Source organism: Falco biarmicus, chromosome 10 (assembly GCF_023638135.1).
Source record: "Falco biarmicus isolate bFalBia1 chromosome 10, bFalBia1.pri, whole genome shotgun sequence".
NCBI lineage: Eukaryota > Metazoa > Chordata > Aves > Falconiformes > Falconidae > Falco > Falco biarmicus.
In genome coordinates this window covers 22,670,789-22,693,023 of record NC_079297.1, presented here as the reverse complement: position 1 = coordinate 22,693,023, position 22,235 = coordinate 22,670,789, and the positions used below count along the sequence as shown (strand labels likewise).

Genomic DNA, 22,235 nt, shown 5'->3' with positions numbered 1-22,235 from the left:
AATGAAAAAGTAACATTACATGATCAGAGATTATAGAGATCTGTATAGCAGTTTGCACTGTTTGTACTAGAAATGACAAAGGTTTCACCAAAAACTAGGTACTCTTCTTATTTAATAATGTTGCTTTCCTGCTCTTTCCTTTAAATTTTGTTCTTTTTTTGGTCCTTTTCTTGGCTGTATTTTTAGCTTTATGGACCCACTTCCCTTTTTTTTTGGCCTCTTAAGAGTAGCTTTTACATTTTTAGAAAAGGTAGAGTAAGGTCATACAATATTGGAGTGAGATGAGCAAAACTGCATACCATACACATAGAACACAGAAGACCACCCAGTATATTGCACTAGAATTCCAGCTAAAGGCATTGCAATCACAGCTCCTGCATAGGAACCTACAAAACAAGACATGTAGATGAAAAGGGAGCAAAAATCAGTCTCAAAATACTTTTACGGGACAAATGAAAGAAAGACAAAAATAGAAAGTTACTCACCACAAAAGGAAGTGGTTGCTAACCTACTTCTTTCTAATGGGGGGGCCCACTTGCTCCAAATACCGTGGCAGGCAGGGTAGGTGACCCCCTGGGGAATGGGTGTGCCACAAGTTAGCTAATGATGATCAATTACTCAGTTCATTGTCTTTGCATGATATTTTAATTGCTACAAACAAGAAGTTGAGAATGTTTTGCGTTTTCTATAGCACAGTTTGAGAACAGCCATAGAAAAACTTTAGTTTCTACTAAAGCTGAAATGGGACTCCAAATCATTCAAGTGGCCTTATGAAACTGATATAAAACATACTTATTTCCTTCTGGTCCCCTCCTCCTTCCAGGAAAGAATTGCAAATAATTAAAAAGAAAGAAACTTAATGCACAAGTACCAGAGTCAAGGGCAGGATGAAAACAGAGACCCTCTGGAGTCTTTCTAATGCTGGGCTGATTTCTTCAGCCCTGTTTTGGTGGCCTTATAGCTTTTTTTGATCTAACATTTAAAGTATCATTTACGAAATACAGATTACTGTTCCACTGCTTTAGAACTAGAAAATAAGATCAATAAGAACTTAAAAACATAATGTTAAGAGAGAAGGTTTTCACTGTCTTTGTCTTTAATGAACCTTCTTGAGCACTTAAAGTACATAATTGAATTATGTTAGTTGGTTTGATTTTAAACCAGTTACTTTTTAGATCTCTTTTCAAAACTAGCCTTTAACTTAATAATAGAAAAACAACAACAAAATCACATCCTGAACTGTTGCAATTCTAGAAAATGTAATAGGAAATGTAGAGAAATTTTCCACAAAATTCTTCTTTAGGAATCATGATGTATGCAGTTATGTAGAGTCACTTTTCTCTTAATCTGATGTTTTGCTTCCTATGCAAAAAGTGGAAAAAATTAATAACTTTTTGCAAATATTGAAGTTACCATAAATGTTGAGCTTATCAGTCTCAATATGCAAAAGGTGGTAAAATAAATTAATTTGGTTTGAAAGAATGTCCTATAACCAATTTCATGTTTGTTCCAGTACTTTTGTCAATTAAAAAAAAAAAAAAAAGATTTAAAGACTTAATCTTAAGATTGCCATGATTTATTGTAAAACTTCTTCAAGTGGTCCTGTTAAGGATGTTTTGCATTCACAATTCCTTTGAACAGCATCACAGAAATGAGGGGGTCTCAAATAGCTATTTTATTTTGTAATTACCCACTTGCTTCTGTTCCTCTCCTCTTTGCAGTCAAGCACACCTCTGTACATGCAGATCACTATTCAGGAATGGATCCAGATTTATACAGATATACTTCAAGAACTTAATTGACTGTTACCTAACTTTCAGGCCCATTCTGCACCCTTTTGGACTCCTTTTATACAATAAAGTGCCCGAGTTAAAATCAGCTCATGCAACTGGCCTGAGAAACAAAGAACCAGCGATCACAGGCCTAAAAGTCTGTCTTTCACTAAAGAAACAAACAAACAAATAAATTTAGAAGGAAGGCTCACTTTTTTTCTCTGTTAAGTTATGGTAAATCTCCCATTCATTCCAACAACAACATGGTCAAGGCCTACGATAAAAGCTTAATTCTTTATTACCTGTGAGGCTGGACAGCAAATAACTGTTGAGAACAACACCAGTATAAACCCTATGCAGTACATCATTTCAGTGAAGTTTCAGTGTTAAATACATATCTCACTGGCTTCTTTAGCAAGAGAAAATTTTGCTGTTTAATTTTATAGATGAAGGAAAATTAAATAGCTGTAATTCATACGTTGAAATCCATTATGCTGAAAATCAGTAATAAACTGAAAGCAATTCTTATTTGCCCCAAAAAGTTACAATTGCTAGTTAAAGGCTAACAATCATATCACATTTACAGGTTATGTTATAATTTTTCCATACCTCTACAAGGCCCTGCAAGATCCTAACAAAGATGACGCACCCATAGTGCACCCTGGCTGCAGACGGTATTAACATGTTGAGGGAGGACGTCAGCAGTATAGCAGCACCAAATACTCTGCAAAGGTGGGGAAAAAAAGAGGAGAGGAAGTAGTTTCAGCGTTGTTCCAATTGACTTATTCCACATATGCTCACATATCACTTTATATATATTTACACATATGTCCTTTATGTAGGGAATATACAAACTACTAAACTGTATTAGTTCCATCTCATGTAATAGCCCGTCTGGTAAGACCCAGACCAAACATGGATGTATACATCTTTGTAGCATAATTTCCTACGGAAATACAGCTTACACAGTCACAAGTATAGATCTTATTCTGCCCACTCTTTTCTTTAATTTTCACATCTATTTCAACCAAATCTGATTGAATTCACCACCCTCTGGAGAAACTAGAAATTAGGTCTCCAAATGGTTTGCTAAAACAGGTGGCCAAGTAAAAGAGAGACTCTTGTAACTGCTTTAATTGTACAAAAGTAGCACCATGCATCCACTACTTCTAAACTGGAAAAGAATCCACTTTTATAAATGCCTAAGCAGCAGAAAGAATTTCAAACAGAGCTGAGATTTCCTTAGACACAAAAGTTAATCAGTCTGGAACCACATATCCACAGAAAACAGAACATTCTTTCTGCTGTTTTCTCAGAGGCTACTCATTGAATATTGCTGATTTTGATTCCAACAGCATGCTAGGAATTGCTTCAAATAAAGCGCATTACAATCTCTCAATAAAAAAAGAACAAAAGTGTGAAGGGATGATTCATTTTCAAAATTCCACTGCTTTGACTGAATTTTAATTTGATTCAGTTAATATCTGGCCCTTGTCAGAGGAAGCTTTTTCTCCAGCATTGTTATATGATTTTTTTATGTGCATTCATTCTTTTATTGTAAAAATAACCCTTTTCCCCCCTCATTTTCCTTCCAGTGGGACTATGCAAAGGGATGAAACCAGTAGCAATGAATGGCCACTTTCTTTATACAAAACTATGTAATGCTAAGACAAATCCTGGAGATGGCTTAACATATGACATCACAGTATCTGATGTGGAACTGATTTGACAGAAACCTTTAACCTTAGCATGTGTTCTTCAGAAATTGGTACAGGGCCATAAGTTAGTGAGAAACAGACCTTGGACTACAAAAGCAGGAAGCAGCAATAAGTTTCAGGATGAAAATTCTCCTCAAAGACATCTATGTTTCACATTCTCTATTTAAAATTACAGCCTGATACGAATCTTTAAATAGCAAACTGAATATGCTGCACTTCTATTTGACAAAGGACAGCAGAAAAAATGCTTCTTAGCACAGTAAGGAAGCTTTGTTAAATAGCTCTAAATCTGGTCTCCTCATTGTGTTCCCTATGATCCCCATCTCGTGTTAAACAACATCTAACTGGCTGTGCAGCACATTTCTGGCTTTGTCTGGCAGCATGTTCAATACATTTACTGGAACTGACTGATGCACATGTTTGTGTTCCACTGTGTGAACTATTTTGGCCTGAATTCTGTCTTTACTCTTGATTTCTTTAATGTGTAAGTTCCTACTCCAAAAGTACGTGCAGTTCATTTCCTTACAGTTTAATCCCCCCATATGTTCATGTAAACCATAATAGTGTCTTGGTTTTCATTTGCTTTTTTTCTTTAATATTAATGAGAGGAGTTTGGGACTCATAGGAACTTTGCTTGTGATTTTTACAAATTCTTTTTAAAAGTTAGATGTTCCTATTAACAATTTTTGAAGAGCAACGGACTGTAACTGTTCTAAAGGTTCATCAAGAAAATCTGTATTTGCTTTTAAGCAGGAAGAAAGGACTGGTTTGTATCCTTTCCTGCTTCTTTTCTGCATAGCTATTTAGCTAAATGCTTAATGCAACAATACAGTTTTAAATTTGAGATTGAGCATAGACTTGCTGGACCAGATTCTTAGCTAGTGTGAATCATTGAAACTCTTTGTAAATCACTATTCCTCTTAAAATCATGCTAGGATAGAATATTAAAAAATGCCATCTCTTCACAAGGATGAGATTTAAAAAATTATTATGGTACGTAACAGTTTCTTCAACAAAATTTACTCTAGTTTTTCAGTTCTGTATTTGAAATCAGCTTCTGTTTGCTATGACTGAAAGCTGTGTTTCCCAGAATTGCCTTTGTTCCCACGTTCACTGAAGAGAAGCTGTTTCCTTGAGTCTGTTCCTTTGAGAAGAGAAAGGAATATGTAATTGAAGGAATGATCAGAGACATGCATCTTCCAAATGAAAACCTTGCCTGTATTTAGACACACAAGTACCAGTGAATATTTAGTTACATCGAGGAGCAGATGATGAAATAATACCACAATGTCACTTGTAAGTCAATTCTCTCTCAAAACTATGCTTTATAGGAACAGCCTTCTCAAAAATAGATCAATTTTTCCCCAAAAAAATCTATTGATTTAAGGGTAAAATAAATCAAATTATGAATCTTGTAAGAAATAGCTTTTTTTTAATCCTTTTTCTTGAATGCATATTAAAAGCGGCACCATGAATTTAGTGCGTGGCTATTTTAGTGAGTCGGTTTCCTCTATAACTCTTAATCAAGAGCAAATACATCTTCCTACATTTGCTTTGCATGTCCCTATGCACATCCATAAATATAATCAGTATTTCTTCTTTGTGCTCTTTTGTCTTGTTGTATTTATTTCACCCCATAAATACTAAATTCTTCTTCCTAACAGAGTATTGTGATATAGATCTGGTTTTTTTACAAAAGTACTGTTTTACTGTTTTAAATATCTCAGCTAACTATATTTATTGTGATTTAGATCAAATAAGAATGATTTTGAGCTAAAATAAATATAAGTATATTTGATTTCTGCTCACATTTGAATATATTTAATTGGGAAATGAAACATTCTGACTGTTTCTAAGGCAATTCTAAGGCATTTTACCGACCCATACAACAAACCCCAAAATTGCATCATTCTTTTTTTTTTTGCTTAGATTTTTCTCACGTTTATTAAGCTATTTTTATGATGTTATGTTTCACTTCTACTTCTCAAACAATTCTCATTTGCTCAATTTTGCTACAAAGTTAATTCCAACAATGGGTTAGAAAACATGTTTTTCTTTAAGATCCTTATGTTTCCATGGCAAATTGACAGTATATGGGATTCCATAGTTCTATTTATTGCAACTGAAGATGGATTATATTCATTCCCAGACAGACATGGTTCCCTGTTTAAAATAAGACTTCCAGCCTGTTTCAGGAGCGTTCATTCCTACCCCACACCCCACTGCATCTTTTATGCATATAACTCTTTGTCCTCTTGATATTCTGAGATCAATTACGCAGATAGGTATGGCCCTTATAGGATACACAGTCTTAACACTGCCATGCCTTGCCGTGCATTTTTTCAGTCATGCTTTCTGCAGTGGCATGGATTTGTGGAGAAGACTTTATACCTCGAGCACAACCACCACTAGAGTTCACATGTCTTACAGAGTGAGCCAAGCCTTGCTGCGTGGTGTCCCTTGGGTTGAGCTCAGCCTAGGAAATCCATGTAGCTGTGCTGCTGAATTTCCATCTATTTCATCCTGGGCACACTTCAAGCTCCACAAAACATATTTTAATGCCATGGCACAAATGAAGAGCTTTAGTAGATTGAAAGTAAACTGGGAAAACTACAGTATGCCACAGAGACAGAGCAGGAGAGGCCAATGACAATGCCATCATTCTTGGCTCTGACATCAGGAGTGAATTAAAATGCCCTGACGTGCCTTCAGGAGCCCCTAGACTTGGGGGAAAGTTCCTTTCTGACCCGAAATCTCCAACTGTGTAGTTATATATAGAAGAAAATAACCATATACAGAAGATGACAAATTAATAAATACCGAAGTAGTATGTCAAGGAGAGGAAAAAAAAGGTAAATCCTAGTCGTCGTAAGTGACCAGAAGAAGCCCTGAAACAAAGATTTATGCTTTGCTTATCTATTTCTATTTCTAGACTTGGTAGACTCAGTCCCAAAAGACAGAATCTAACATTGATCCTCAGTGTTTTACTGACATTGGCATTATATGAAGGTCATGAGCTGTGACTTAGTGCTCCTGTAATACAAGTAGTAATAATAGCAAAATCATATTTGACTAAGAGACGTTTAGGATGGGAGCAGAGGAAGGAAATGACTCTAACATCTCAGGAAAAATGCTTAGAATGGAATGAGGTTGCAGGGGGGAATTAATCTTTTTGGGTTTCAAGCCAGTTGGCTCATTTTTCTCCTTGGGGAAAAACTAAAGAGAAAGAAATGTATTTATTTTCATCTCTGGATTTCTAATCTGTGCATCTGTGCAGCCCCACTATCCTCATCTACCTTTTCCATACAATTCTTATTACATGAGCATTCTGCATGGAAGTGCATTATTGTTTCTCGACAGGAAGAAGTGCCAGCTCAAAAAGTGAGCTGAGAACAGTGGGAGCACAGATGCACGCCAAGTACTGGCTGCCAGATGGGTGACATATTGGGTTACACGTGTGCTATCTGAAAGCAAGGGGTCCTGCCTGGAAGCATCCTTTCACCCCAATGACTGGGAGTGAAAATTGCTACAATGACTCCATAAAGCTGAAACCCTTTCATATGTGTATGGGGAGGAGTCAATTCCTCAGCTGTCAGAATTCCGTATATTTCTAGTTGCGCCATTTTTAAATATAACCAACAAATTTCACAATTATCTATGTCTCTATTCTCTGAATATGTGGTCCAAATTAAGGTGTTTTATTCTGACTGTAAACAGAAACCTATGGAAAATGTAGCCCATGCTCCTTTCCGGGACACACACCTTGGCACTAGACAGGTTTACAGGAATACTGATCATATTATGGATGACATTATTTTTATTGGGTAAAGTATCTGTATTGAGAAAATACTTCATTTGTAAACAAGATCAAATTTTTTTCCTAGTCTAGGGTGAGAGTCCTCTGTTAGGTAAGGGCAGAAACTAAAAAGGAATGAAAACATGAATTTTCCTTGCAAAGTTTTCCCAACCTAGTTTAAAGATGAGATGAAAAATCTGTCATTAAAAAATATGAAATTTATTTGGATTCAGGTTGGTGAGCTGGCTATTTCTATTCCTTCTCCTTACAGAATCTGAACAAAGACTTATTTTATCAAACATATATAAAAAATAAACTGAGTCTTGACTATCCTTTGGTGTTCTTTCTTAAACAGTGCTTGTTTGGGAGAGTCCCAGAGCAGCAGCAGCTCTGAGCAGCTAAACGTGTATTGTGCAAAGTGATGTTTTAGACTATTCTGTCAGCTCAAGGCTGCTAAAATTTATGATCTTTTATTCTGACTCTACCTACTATCATTCATCTTTGACACACCACCTCCTGCAAAAGGCCAACAACACAACACAGAACTGATTTTGTTATATTTTTGTACAACCCAAAGAATTTCTTGTCTGAGAGGAGCTGCAAGGCTGAAGGCTGGATTAAATGCTTAATTTTTTGAGCTAAACATAATATCTAGGGAGAGACAGGGCAGGAGCTAGCTGGAATTCCTGCAGGGATGCAGCAGTTTTTCAGAATCCTTCCTTCTGCAAATGTTGCTAGTAATGACAATCTGTGATCATCCTTTTTAACTTCTTTCTTTGAGTTTTGCAGTGACTGAATATATAGAAATTTCAGGGGTTTAGCTGCCAGTTAACACTTCCCTTCTTAGAAAGTGAATCTCTACCCGTATCCAGTGTGATGAGGGTCTTCTAAGCCTTTGATATAGATCATGAACATTTTGATGACTTGAATTTGTTGTGATTCAATCTGCCAGCTTTGAAGATAAATAAATCCCAAAAAATTCAAGTCTTTTAGCAAAGCAGATCACACAAGGACTGGATCAAGCACCAGAGTAAAGTGCCATGTGGAGACTAAGTCAATTGTGTACCAGTAACAGAAAGTCCCTTTAACCTTCTGCATTCTCCAGGCCCCACCAATGCCACTGACTTGTACATGTCAAACCAAAATCCTAAATAGTTTTCAGGCTGCACCTTACATTGCGGGTTCACAGACCTATTTTTGGTATCTCAGTGTTATTTTATTAAGAACTTGGGCACTGTTGGATGACAGCATCGTTGCAATTGATGCAGAATGTAAAAGACTCCTGGGTCATTAAATTCTGATTGTTGCTTTTACCAGCAAGTGCATTACATCATCCTTTCATAAGCAGATCAGGTTCCATCTCAGAAGTAATTAGCATTTGCCCTACTTATTTTGGAGGCTTTTCCAGTTTGTTACTTCCTACATCCAGTAGATATCTTATACTCATGCTGTTTTCTTTTAGCGGGTTTAATCTGCAGTTTACCCCAGTAGCGATCCTATTTTCTTTCTTTTGGATCACTAAGCTAGCCAGGCCCAATTCACCACATCTTCTTTATTCTTCATACATTTGATAGCCATACCAACCCTCTCTCTCCTGTTTGAATTCAGCTGGGGAATCTCTCAAACCTGTGGTTTCATTTTACACTCATTATATCCATATATGTCTAGATAAAATTCTGACTCATTCCTTCTAGCTCATTAGCTTTGGGATGGCTTGCTCTTTAAGTATGTAATCTGCTGGATCATGTTTCAAACCAAGACCTTCTCATTCAAATTACCATACCACGTTCCAGGGCTTGGGCTGTGATTCAACTGTCTCTGTTGATGTAGAGATATATAATACACTTATCAATGAAATCATCTGTGTTTTTAACTTCAAAATGTTTTGTGGAGCTGGTTGGGAGGATAACTGCTATGTGTTGGACTCAAAAGCTACATCTGTACTGCTTTGTGGAGTGTTTTCTGACATATAGGCCACATGTTACAACTGATTGCATCTGGACTGCACAAAGCAAATGCAGATGCCTTCAGAACAAAGCGACTGTGACAGTAGTGGTTTTATGCAACAACCTAAACAGCAGTTTTGTTGCATGAAATCCAGGGTACATATTGTATTGGGGTGAAGTATCAAAGCAGGTAGAGGTGATTAAGGATATCTGTTGGCTAGAGCATCTGGAATGAACTATGTCAGAAGCATATGTGGGTTTTGTTTCAGAGAGGATTAGTCTTTTCCCCTCTGAAAGGGATTCTGGTTATGAGGTATAATACATGCAGTATGGATTCATGAAGGCTTGGGACCTGGAAGACAACCGGGAGTGACGTTATTTGACAGTACTGACATATCTGGGTGATATAATACCAATAAATAATAAGTTTCTTTATCAGATTGGTCTGAAAGCATCTGGTGTAATTTTATGTAAACTGTAGCAAATTTTCTACAGATACTGATTTTGAAGGATTTGGATCAAAGGAAGATGGAATGCAAAAATAAGTCGCAACTTCAGACATTATCCCGCTCTTGTTAGTTATATCTGAGCAAGCGGGGCCAAATTCTGAAACTTTTATATCCAGTCCTGAAATAACTTGTCAAGAGTAAATGTAGTTCTCTGCATTTAGTATCTTGAGGATTACTGCCATTCTATAACCAAATAGTTCCAGAAGTCCACATTTGTCATCTGAGAGTTATAGAGGTACTTCTCAGTAACAGAGAAAATCATATTTTAGCTGATAATGTTATTGCTTGAGGGTTGCCTGAAAGCTAGAAATGTAACACCATTAATGATGACTTCCTAGCTTCCAATTTATGTAAATATAAACAGTGCTCTGACTGACTTCTGAAAGGGATCATTTTCCTCGGTAATATCATGTGACAATTTTTTGTTTTCTTTTCAGCTGTTCCCCTGTACATCAATTGTTACCTCCTCGACTGCAAACTGTAAGTAACCGCTTGTTTGGAATATTTGTATTACCTATACTGATGTTTATTGATCACGTACCTATCATGTCACTTGTTCGTCTCCTTTGTAACCTAAAGACTCCTGATAATATTTCTCATACTCTAGTTGTCTTTTCAGTCTGTAATCGTGGTGCTCACCCTTCTTGGGACAAATCCTATTTCTGTTTATGTATTTGAAATGGAGTAAGTGAAAATGAACCAGGTATAGGGAGACACTGCTTGGCTATTCTATGACGTATATTATCATTCTGACTTTTCTCTAGTATAGGCTAATTTGTTGATGACTCTGTTGACCCCTCTACTGTAGACATATTCCTGTGAAATGCTCAGCCTGACAGTTTATGGCTTCACAAATGATAGACAGAATATAGTGGGTTTTTTCTGAATCTGGCCTTTAATTTGCATAAAATGGCATAGGTCTAACAAAGCTGGGATTATGCCATGAATATTAGAGTGGTTGATGAACTCAGCTGCCCAGCAAAACAGATCGAATAAGCTACCTTTGACATTAGAGAGGAACACTTATTCCCAAGTGCCAGTCTTAGGCTGAACATGCTTCATGAGAGAATTGCTTAAAACCAATCCTCTTTAATAACAGTCTGTGGCCAGAAGCCATAGTATAGCAGTGTTATTTGGCTTTCTTAAAATGTGATAAAATAGGTTATTTTCATTCATATGTGTACAGGGGAGGAGGGGTATGTGTATGTCTGTGTGCCCTTCATACCAAATCCTATTATAAGCCCTTCATCAAGCATTAATATGTAAAAGCCGACCTCCCGCCATCTAATCTAGTATAATAAGGGCTTGGGTACATTATTAATTTTTGTCACACATCTGAGGCCCCCTTTTATCAACCAAAACCCCCATCCAAATCCCTTGTTGCATCATTAAATTGTGAAAACAGCTTCATCATTCATGACAGAAAAATGGAAGGACCCTGAGCCATATGGCAGAGGGAGCAGTGGTACCAGCCACCCGCAGATATTTCCCCAGTCCCCTCCTTGCAGTGACTGGTGTTTAAAAGACCCTGCAATGCAGTAGGGTGGCAAAATCTTCTGGATTTTTTGTACAATATTGGCTTCTTTGGCTGGAAACAGATGAACCCAACAGTAGTGCCTGGGATTGGAGCCCGGTTTAATCTGCAGGATTTTGAACTGAACATGAAAGGTGGGGTTGGCAGGTACAGCTTTGGGGGTTCTCTCTTATAGTGCAAGGTCATCTTAAGTCTTCAGAAGTTCAGAGGCTGGCTCTTGTCTAACCACCCACAAATCCCCTGGTCATGCTGTGAATTGTACACTCTGCAAATCAGAAAAACACACAATGTGTCTACCTGCTAAAGCAGAGTGAATAATTCCTCTTTTTAAAAATGAAAAATATAAAGATGTAAAGTTCTAGGAAATCTTTGTACTTGTATTCCTAAACAATACTTTACCTGACATTTTTTATGCTTGTTGTCATTAAGGCTGTGTTAGAAAAAAACATTCTGATTTCACTGATGCACTAATGACACAGTTTCAGCGACAATCTTTGGGTCTCTGAGATGAGATGCACTGACATACAGTCATCTGAAACACCATTCAGTTTATTCATGCAGATAATCCTATTGGATTACTTGCTGGGAAGAAGGATTTAGGCCTTAATAACAAGATGAATGGCATTTTGAAAACAAAGATGAATTTGAAGTGAAAGGCTGATTTATACATTTTCATTCAGGTTAGAATGTGACAATGATGAAGGGTTCAACACAGGTGAGAGATAATAATATTGTAAAGAAATCTAGTATACTTATGTAGTGACGACTCTTAATGTGAATGGTGCCAGGATTTGCAGTTTAACAGATAATAAGAAATATAGGTCATTCTCACAGAATTATATGCTGACTTTATTTTTTAAAAAATTGTCATTCTATTCTGCCCTTTGTATTTCTTTGTGTAAGAAAATTCTAATATTTGAGTACACGCATATGAGATAAAATGGTCACTCAGGTTTGTTTTACCAAAAAGAAGCCTGTGATCTATTTTTGAAAAGTACTTGGCACATACAACCAAAACCTGCGTTTCTGTTTTAAATATTTAAGTGCAAACTTGGGAATTACATTCCTGTCCTGTGTAATCTAACAATGACCCATTAATTTCCTGATTTACAGCAAATATTTAAACTGTTCACTTTGGTAATCAATGAGGAAATAATGCCACAGCATTTTGGTAATGCTTTTGATTGGACAAGGGGTTTATTACAGATTTCCAGCATGATTTTTTAAGAATTTTTAAAGAGTGTGTCAGAAGTTAAAATATAATGACATTTAAATTATCCTGAGATGAGGTGGTAAAAGCCAGTACAGTTTCACACCTTTCCATGTATGTGTGACAGCACAGCAGGTAGTTTATTTGCAGACAGCTGTAGCTTCACAGTAGAATGCATGTGAAATAGGAAATATTAATTTAAATAAAATTATTCTATTTCTAGATTAAAAACAAAACAAGTGCTTAGCTTTAAGGTCATCTAGCATGACATTCCCTATGGCATTAACCCTTATGTTTCACTTGCTTATCCCTTATATTTTCCTTAGTCATCCCTGTACTGAAAACATTTTATAATGGCTAAAATATAACTTCCAATGTAAGACTTTAACACCCAAAGAAGAATCTAGCATATAATTTCTCTGGTTGGGCAACTGGTGTTTAGTCATTATTGTTAATATTTATGCCTTTTTTTCATTTCTATGGCTACAATTTACTGATTCTTATTATATCTTTCCAAGGAACTAAAGCACACATTTATACCCGGCAATTTTTTCCAGTGGATTTATATGCATACTTTGTAAACAAATTACCTCTTAGTACTCTTTTTTTATGTATTGATATCCTGAATACATAGTTCTTGCTATTTCTTCCACTATGTGATATTATATACTGTCATCTTTTAAGTAATTAATGATCTCTAAATCAGTCTCTAATTTTTTGACACTCATATCATGTATGTACCGAAATTACCCACAACAGTCCAAGCTTAGTGTCATCGACCTAAATACACTCGCTGCACTAAATACAGAAAAATAAATATCCCAGGATTGCATTGACTTTCTTATTAGAGCATCATGCTGGAAGCACATGATGGTTTTCTAGTGCAGCATGGCTTAAAATCCCACTCGGTGTGACTGCTTTAGAGGGTGGCTCCCCACTCCCTGATGTTACTTTGCACTTGAGTGTCATATATATTGACCAGAATTCAGTTTAGCAAATAGTGATTAACATACCATCTGATTGTCTGGTCCTTTCTATACCCGCAAGCTCATCAGCATTTGTACATATCCTGAAATGGCTGATGAAGTGTAAAGATCACAGTAGATCCTGTTTAAGGAATAGTCAGCAGTATCATAAAAGTATCTCAGTCTTTGAAGGGTTCATAAACACTAACCAGTTAATCATCAGTCTCCCAATGTGGTAATATCACTAGTTTAGTTACAGGCACTCACTTGGTTGTGCGAAACACAAAAAGAAGGGGTTTCATCACACCACATGATAACTGGAGCCAACACCCCAAGTAACCTGGGGTCCCTATACAGTGTACAGGCAGAGATATAGAGGGGCATATTCTGGGAATGACACAATATACCTGAGGTCTGAAGTGCTTGCCAACTCACTCACTTAGTTAAATAGTATAAACCTTCCTGGAGGAGCTCAAAGTCAAGAAAAATTGCACCAGTTTCCAGTTGTCTATTTTGGATGCATCAGAACAGCAAAATCTGTTCTGTTTATAATTTAGTTGTTCAGATACTACAAAAGAATGTAATCATTAAATGACATTTCTGAAATTCATATCAGGATATTGCATTGTTTCAGAACATTGAAACATCTTGGCCACTGATGTTTAAATTCATTCCATTTAAATCAATTTTTTTAATTATAGAGTTGAAGAACCAAAAAACTGAATTTCTTTTTCTTTCTTTTAATAAGATTTCAGTCACCAAGAATGATGATTGTTTTTTAAAATCTGTAAAGGTTAGATGAATTCTGATTAGCCCTAGCAAGAGTTCTTTTCATGGACTAAGTAGAAATGCAGACTAGGTGGGGTTGAAGGACTGGCAGAATTTCATACTCTTCCTGTTCACATAGTATCATGATCATATAATGACAACCTCTCTGGCAGGAGCCTCTCTAATGCTGATATTAAAACTTGCAGTTTAAAAGCATTCAAATGAGATTTATGTGGTTTAAAATGGCATTAACCGCCATTATGAGTAATAGCTCAGCTGATTAAATAGCGTGGATACATGGTATTAGGGCATCACACTTGAATTTTAATGTTTTCTTACATTTTTCAGGGAAAAATACTTTTAAACAATGCAAAAGCAACTTACTTCCCTCCTTCTGAAAATTCTGCTTACACCAGGTCAAATCCACTGTGATTTAGTGAAAAACATAGCTCTGAACCCCCAAAAATCTAAACAAAAAAAAACAACCAAAAAAACAAAAAATTATCTCACTCTTTATTAACATTTTGAAGAGAAAGACTTGTGGTTACTAATCAGAAAGGATTGTAACCAATAAACATTTATATTTTGGGGGATTCATATCTGGAATCTGCTTGTCTACTCTTGCCCCTACAGTCTAAAAAGTTCTGAAATACAGCTGATTTTCTCTCGATAAAGATAGTTACGTAAACATCTCTGTGGGGACCATGAATTCTACTCCCAGTATACTGCGGCTGAGGGAGAAGGGCGCTTTTTTTAGTGTAAGGCTATGTGTTCAAATAGGAGAAGCAACCAAGAGGCGTTTCAAACCTGGATGTCCATGTGACAAAATGCCTTCCCTAAACTACTACAGCCTGCTCACCACTCTGCCATTATCGCGTCATGTTTAATTGGTGTCAAGGTTAATTGTTCACTGTTCATTGAGAACTTAACCCTGAAAAAAAGTTATAGCTGTAATAAACCCTACCCATGGGACTCTGCATTGCGTTTCCTTTGTTCCCCCAGTCTGCTGTGGTTGCATAGAACATCTTCCAGAGGCAGAACCTCTGCTGGGAGAAAAGGTCTCTAGCCTCTTGTGGCAAAAGGGACTCCTCTTCTGTTTTCACACGCTGTTCAAGGGATGCAAGTTTAAAGCTTCACTGATTACAAATGAGGGGGCACCTGAGGCCCAGTCTGTGTCTTTTGAAAAATTACATTGTCCTGCAGTGCTCTGAAGGTTCCCTATTCCTACAAAAGTCAGTAGAGTTTGAAAGTGTTCAGGAGCACTGATCTTTGTAACGTACCAGCCGAACTTCTATAGACCACCTGAGATCTAAGTGCTCAGAAGATGTGTTGTTTCTGAATGTTCTCTGGAGTTTTTGAAGACAGTTTTGTTTGACCTTGTTGGTACTACAGCACTGTAAACACACCTCTATTAAAGAAAGCATTTTTCTTAGTGTTGGTCTGAAAATACACTGTAACAGAAAAGTCTCAGTGATACAATATGAGATAACTTGAGATCCTAGCTATCAAGTGCAAATTTCTGAGAAACTCTATTTACTACTTGTAAATCTGTAAATCACTAAATCTGATCTGTCAGCAGTAACGGGGAGCTGTGCATGATAAGAGCAGTGGGTGAAGGCAGAACAGAATAACCATGCAGCAGCAGCCTAGAGATTTACAGCTAGCAAAGGATCTCAGTAAAATGTTACCCATTGGCAGACTCAGTTAAAGAAAATAACATTGGAGAGTTCAGAGCTCAGGGTTGTTAGTTTTTGATTGGCAGTAAGCATTTTAAAACAGGCAGAATTAAGATAAAGGGTTTCAGTCCAGCCTGAAATTAAGTTTTTTTATGTAGAAAAGATTTCTTGATACCCCAGGAAGGTAATTTCTTCTGTATTTTATACCTTAGTGAAACTTTAACATTATGTCGAATGAATCTCTATAATTGGTTGCCAGCCTGAATCTTAATGTTATGTGCCATACACCCAGCAACTCCCTGGCAATAACATGTTAAGCTCACAAAGCACACTTTAACCCTCCTCCCAATTTCCTTCCTTTTAGCAACCTACAGTCAGTTTTTCATTCATGCTATCTTTTCCATGTAATCACTATCTCCTTCCCTTCCAGGAAATTTATCTCCTAAAATATCTCCCTTTTTCTGGAACTCAAGACTGAGTTCCTCACACCTCCTTGAATTTGGTGATGCTGTTCTAGAGTCTATTGTGTGTAGAGTACATCTGAACTTTGTTTTTCTGTATAAATTCAGACTTGGTCTGATTTCAAAGGAAACCATTAATGCCACAAAGATAGTCAACGAGGTTTGTTAAAAAAAAAAAAAAAAAACAAACAAACAAACAAAAAAAACCCCACCACACGTTACTTGGTTGTCATCCACTAAAGTATAAAGTGACCAGTTTTGGCTGTAGCATGAGACATGTATATCAGCAGAGGCTTTTATAGTAGCTCATATTCTACCGATGCCAGGCCCCAGTACTCACTTGTCTGACTTGTTCTCCTGCAGTTCTTAGAAAGGGTATGACATCAAGGCTTGCACCCTATTTTGGGTGCCACTTTACCCTACAGTCATCCTGTTCATTTCAAGTTGAACATGTAGGTGTCAAAATCTATATGTAGCATCAGAAACTAACTTGGGTTTTGGCCTCCTCAATGTCCTGCTGTTCCAACCACTACATCTAGTGACCCGGAATATTCTCAGCCATTCTTATCTGCAAACTAAATGTAAATCACAGCCACTATCCATATTTTACCATTTGCAATTACTGGCACATATGTCATAGCTAGTTCCTTAATTAAATCTGTGATTTACATGGTCATTTGCCTTGTGTTGGAGTTGTCTCAGAGGCTTCCACAAAAATAATAACTAATCACTAATCTGTGAAAATTGCTGAGTTAAAATACACCCAGGTCAATAACTGGAACTAGGGCTCATTTATTGTTGTAAATGTAAATATTTGTGAAGAGAAGGAAAATTTGAGTTTTCCTGGGAATGTCCCTGCCATTGTCTTGCAAACCTTTGTAGTGGCACCACTTTAAATCTGGATTGATTCAAATGATTTTACTGATGCTGCACCAGTGAATGAAGACACATTTTTTGATTCTCTGAGTCAAATTCTGCAGTCTTTACTCAAGCAAAACTCCAATTAGTCCTGAGAAGTTACAGACTATGTAAAGATGCAAAAATGCTTGAAAGAGGAAGAAAAGGAAAAGCACCGTTTAAGTGGCTGTTAATTGTTATTTGTAATAGCCTTTTACATTTCTGAACCACTAGCAGAAAGCTGACATTTGTAAACAGACAGGCAATGGATACCCCACTTTAATAAGCATTGTAGTTTGGTTTATTTGCTTTAAAAGGAGGGGTATTAGGGTTATCTCAGTTACAGAACATCTCTCCATTAGTAACTGCTCATCATTTGTAATGTAGATCTCTGTCTAAAAGTTATTTACCTTGGAGGGAGCATTTTTGCCGTAGCTCCCCTCTCCTCCCTCTTTCTCAAACCCACACAAGGAAGCTTGCTTGCCAGGCAAAGCGTCTCTGCCTTTCCAAGCCCACCTTTGATGTTGCACACTCCTGAGAAGAGTTAAAGGTATGGATTGCTGATTTTAGTACCCATTTGCACTTGGCTTGTTACTGTTTTGAAGAGTGGCACTAGGACCTTCGCTACTTCTGCAAACGATGAGCCTGTGGCATTAAGCGTGGATGTGAAAGCCTCATGTGTCTTGAATACTCAGTGGATCTAATTAACAGGTAGAATCGCACCCTGGGTGCTTGAAAAATTGCCAGACACCATAGAAACGAGTCCTTAAGTCCCCGCACCATCTGCACTTTCTTTTCATTGTGAAAGTCTCATTGAAACATGTTTTTCGACCATTCTAAGTTCATTTGTGCGCTAATGGAAAATTCCTGCTGATGGTTTTCCTTTTCATTAAAACAAAAATCATAACAACTATTTCATTCAATCATGGGGAAAAAAAATAATCTCGCAAGCTTTGATGAAACAATGAACCTTTGAATTTGCCTCTGCATACAGGTTGTTGGAATATCATTGCCACAACCTCTTTAAATGGCTTTTTAAAGAGAAAAGAAACCAACACGAGATAACCCGCGAACAGCGAGGTAGCCTGAAGAAGGGTGAGCAGCGCACTATCCCACCGCTCATGGACGTGTTCCTGCCGCCTTTAACTGCCTCTGCACCAGGGCGGGGGGGCGGGGGAGCCCCGGCTGCGGCGGGCCCCCGTCCTGGCGTGCCCCCGGCTCCGGGGTCAGCGGCCGCGGCCGGCGGGCACCCCCCGCGCTGCCCCCGCCACCCCCCGCGCAGCCCCCGCCGCCCGCCCCGACTCGTCCAGGACCCCGGGCCTCTTTAGGCCGTCGTTACCTGTTAGCTGCCAGCCGGGACGAGATATACCCTCCGGGGATCTGGGTGATTATGTACCCCCAGAAAAAAGAGCCGTGGATCATGCCAACTGTTTCGGGATCCCAATTGAACTTCGCTTTCTTCCAGTGCAAGGGACCGGGAGAGAAGGAGAGAAAGAGAAGAGGAAGGCTGTAATCGTGCCAGGTTAAAGCATCCAGCCGCAGGAGCATCACACCGGGCAACAGAGGGGGCGATTCTAACGCCGGCGGTGGCGCCCGGCGGCCGGGATACCGGGACACGGACGCGGGGCACCTGGCGAAGCCGCTCGCTCTGCCTTGACCCACCATAGCATATACTCCGGATTAATAAACGGCAAAACAAACGCAATAGCAGCAGTAAACCCAGCCCCGTCCGTGCCCGCCGGACAGGAGAGGGGCAGGGCTGGCCCAGCAGTGACCAGAGCCCCGTGTGCCCGGGACCCCCGGCTGCTTCTCAGCCCCTCTGGGGCTGCCTCCTCCGGGCTGTCAGGGACAACCCCGCTCGTCAGGGCCGGGGGGGCTGCCGCCTGCCCTCCCCCCCTTGCCTGTGCAAGGGGTAGCTTGGAGGCGTTTATCTCCCCACTCGTATATTTAACACCCTTCTGTATTTAGAATTCGCTTCTTTCTCACTACGCTATAACTCGCTTTAACCCGGGTTTTATCATTGAACGCCTTTTATCAAAGCAAATCCTGCCACCCTGGTGTTTGCAAACGTTCCAACACAACCACCCGGGCTCCGTTACAGCGCGGCGCGCCCGCCGGCACCCGCTTATTCGGCGCCCTCCGTCCCTCATCCCCTACAGCTATTTGACGAGATATCTGCGTCTTTCCAGGTTGTGTGCAACGGGGAGAGGGTTAAAAAAAAAAAAAAAAAAGAAAAAGAAAAAGAAAAAGAAAAAGAAAAAGAAAAAGAAAAAGAAAAAGAAAAAGAAAAAGAAAAAGAAAAAGAAAAAGAAAAAGAAAAAGAAAAAGAAAAAGAAAAAGAAAAAGAAAAAATAGTGTCTGCAAATTAGTAATTCAAAATAGAGCTGATAACCGAAAAGGAAAAATAGGAATAATCGGTAGAAATGGTTTCTTCTCGAGAACGGTGTTTCCCTCCTACAAAGGGTGGCGGCGGGGCTGGGCAGTGAGGGGCGGGGCGGGAAGGGACGGGAGACGGGGACACAGCCCGGGACCGGGACCGGGGAGCACCGCGGGCTGCGGCAGGGGGGCAGCGCCGCGAAGCCATCAGAGCCCGTCTTGCCTGCGCTGAGGTGCTTGACCTGGGACTTGTACTGGGAGGATGAGGGATTTACGAGGGAAAGGTTCCCACCTCTTTAATAACTTTTCCTCCTCGGTGTATGGTGCTGTTATTGACCATATCCACGATGGCCACTCCTAAGTTACACCGGATCCCGAAGGAAATGCAGAATCCCAGTCCACTCATGATGGCAATGATGTACCTCCGGGGCAGCCCGAAGCAGGTACAGTCGCACAACGGGGCTTTCTTCTCCGGCACTTCCATGGGCTTCCCATCTTCTGTCAGCTCGATGGTGTCCCCGGGCTTCTGTCTCTTCTCTAGGACTCTGCCCGACACAAGAAGGGAAAGTCAAGCCCTGGGCGCCTGAACGCACAGCCACTTCGGGTAGCTGAAGGCTTAAATTCACCGCTCCCCCCGCCCCTTTGGCTTGGTATGGATTGATTTGAGGATTTAGTGCTTGTTTTCCATTCACCTTCAACTGCTCTTTAGCAATGACCTGTGGGAGTCACGATTAGTCATCCCCAACTCCCCCCCGCCACCCCGCCGCAGAAGCCCAGGGAGGAGCTCTAGCTGAGAATTGCTCATCTATCATTAAAGACTTCTGCTTAAAAATGTAGGACGCATTAAGAAGACATCATCTGTAACCACTGCAGAGGCGCCATGTTGGGGAGCCCAAGAGACATAGCCTGGAAACCGAAACAGTCTTTTGGCGAAGGTTTTACTCCCTCCTTGCTGTATTAGAAAAACCAAGGGGGGGGATGATCTTGGTGTGTATCTCGCTTCAGGTCTGGGAACAAAAGGAATGTTAGCAGAAAGGGAGGGGGGGGCGATATTGCTACTTATTTTAGATTTGCAAAATGGCTGTCACATGCAGTGGAAGAAAACATGACCGTCTTCAGAGAACTGGCATCTCCGGAGAAGTCTTTCCAAAAGATTGCATCTGCTCAGCTACACCTTGCGAGCCTGTGATCCCTTTGTAGGTTTAACCTTCCCAGATCAGCTTAAAGTCGATCTCATTGTCCCCCACCCCCTGCTTTTTACATGACTATCCTATCTCCTAGAAAACAATGTGCAGGAATCTGAAGGGGAATGCTTATTTGCAGCTATTTCGAATCAACAGGAAAATATCGGGGATAAAACACGCTGCCATCCATGACAGGTGACTTAGAACACTTCATTTTATTTCTTCTTTGGTGGAAAAGCTTTTAAAAAGCCGTGTCGGTAGTAAGAAAGATCGGGTTTAAGGAGCAAGTGTCCCATGCTGAATCTTAATCTTCTTTTGTAGTCACTGAGATAGTTAAAATACAGAAAAACTAATTGCTTCCAGCCCAGCTCCATCATCTTATAGAGCGAATATGTGACCATTTCCCGACACCCTGGTCTCTCCTACCGCTGTCCTCATCCCTGCTCTCGGAGTGTTTTCTCACGTCGGAAACCTTCTCGGAGGACCACCTCTTTGAGGTTAACTCATCCGGCTAATGGGGCAGTAACAATTAGCAGAATAAGGCTCAAAAGCTTCTTCGTGTTTTGGAGAAAACACAGAGATTTTCCCCAATAGTTGCTCAGCTGAAATTTTCCCGATTTTTCTTTGCTGGGAGAATTATTTCCGTGCTTAAAGTCCTCAGCATTAACAAATGTCTTAAAGTTGTGAATAAAACAGGACACCGTGGTTTTATGTTCGAAATTCGTTCGTGAGAATAAAGGGTGCTGTAGAGGTGTTTTCTCCCTGAATGGGCTTCTTGTCTTCGGGAAGACATTAGAAATCAATGTGTCAGGGACAGAAAACCTATTTTAATTCTAAGAATCGGAAACAAAGTACTTAGTCCCGTGCGTTGAAGATTAGTAAAGCGCGCATTTGCTAATCAAGGGGAAAATTCAAACGGAGTTCTGCTGGGAAATACAAACATTGTAATTCTCCATTATTCTCTATATGACTATATAAAAAGCAGTAGACATGATCTTTTTATTTATATGTTGTAGAATCTTTTAGGGAGAAAAACATATTTATTTCCTTAATTATATTTGAAGCATTTATTCTGGATTAGTAATATTTCTTTTTCTAACTATTGAAAATGACTTAAATGTGACCAAAACCTGTAGGATATTCACTGCGTTATTAATGGCTTTGGTTTTGCTTTTGGCTTTTCAAAGTTGTACCCTTGCTACTAAAACGGAAATCTCGATTTTGTCTTTATCACTTCACTGATATGTCCCCTTTCCTGAAAATGGCAGCAGAAGTTGTGACTCATGCTGTGGAACAGCCTTGTGCCTGTGCCCAACACTGCCGCATAGGTATGGAAAAAAAGACTTTTACGTGACCTACCCTAGGCAGATGAATCCGCAGTTACCTTTAACCTGTAATTCGGGGGGGAAAAAACCCACACCAA

At 39.2% G+C, this 22,235-nt stretch overlaps 1 protein-coding gene across 1 annotated transcript in view; it reads right to left on the bottom strand.

Annotated features, from left to right (window-relative positions):
• Positions 1 to 22,235, bottom strand: part of SLC17A6 (solute carrier family 17 member 6) — a 33,494-nt gene that overhangs the window by 9,572 nt on the left and 1,687 nt on the right. Inside the window, exons 2-6 of the mRNA XM_056355046.1 lie at positions 19,921 to 20,173; positions 18,592 to 18,710; positions 2,382 to 2,496; positions 486 to 573; positions 300 to 386 (exon numbers count right to left, since the gene is read on the bottom strand). Coding sequence (XP_056211021.1) covers positions 300 to 386; positions 486 to 573; positions 2,382 to 2,496; positions 18,592 to 18,710; positions 19,921 to 20,173 — 662 coding nt within the window. The remainder of the gene's footprint in view (positions 1 to 299; positions 387 to 485; positions 574 to 2,381; positions 2,497 to 18,591; positions 18,711 to 19,920; positions 20,174 to 22,235) is intronic.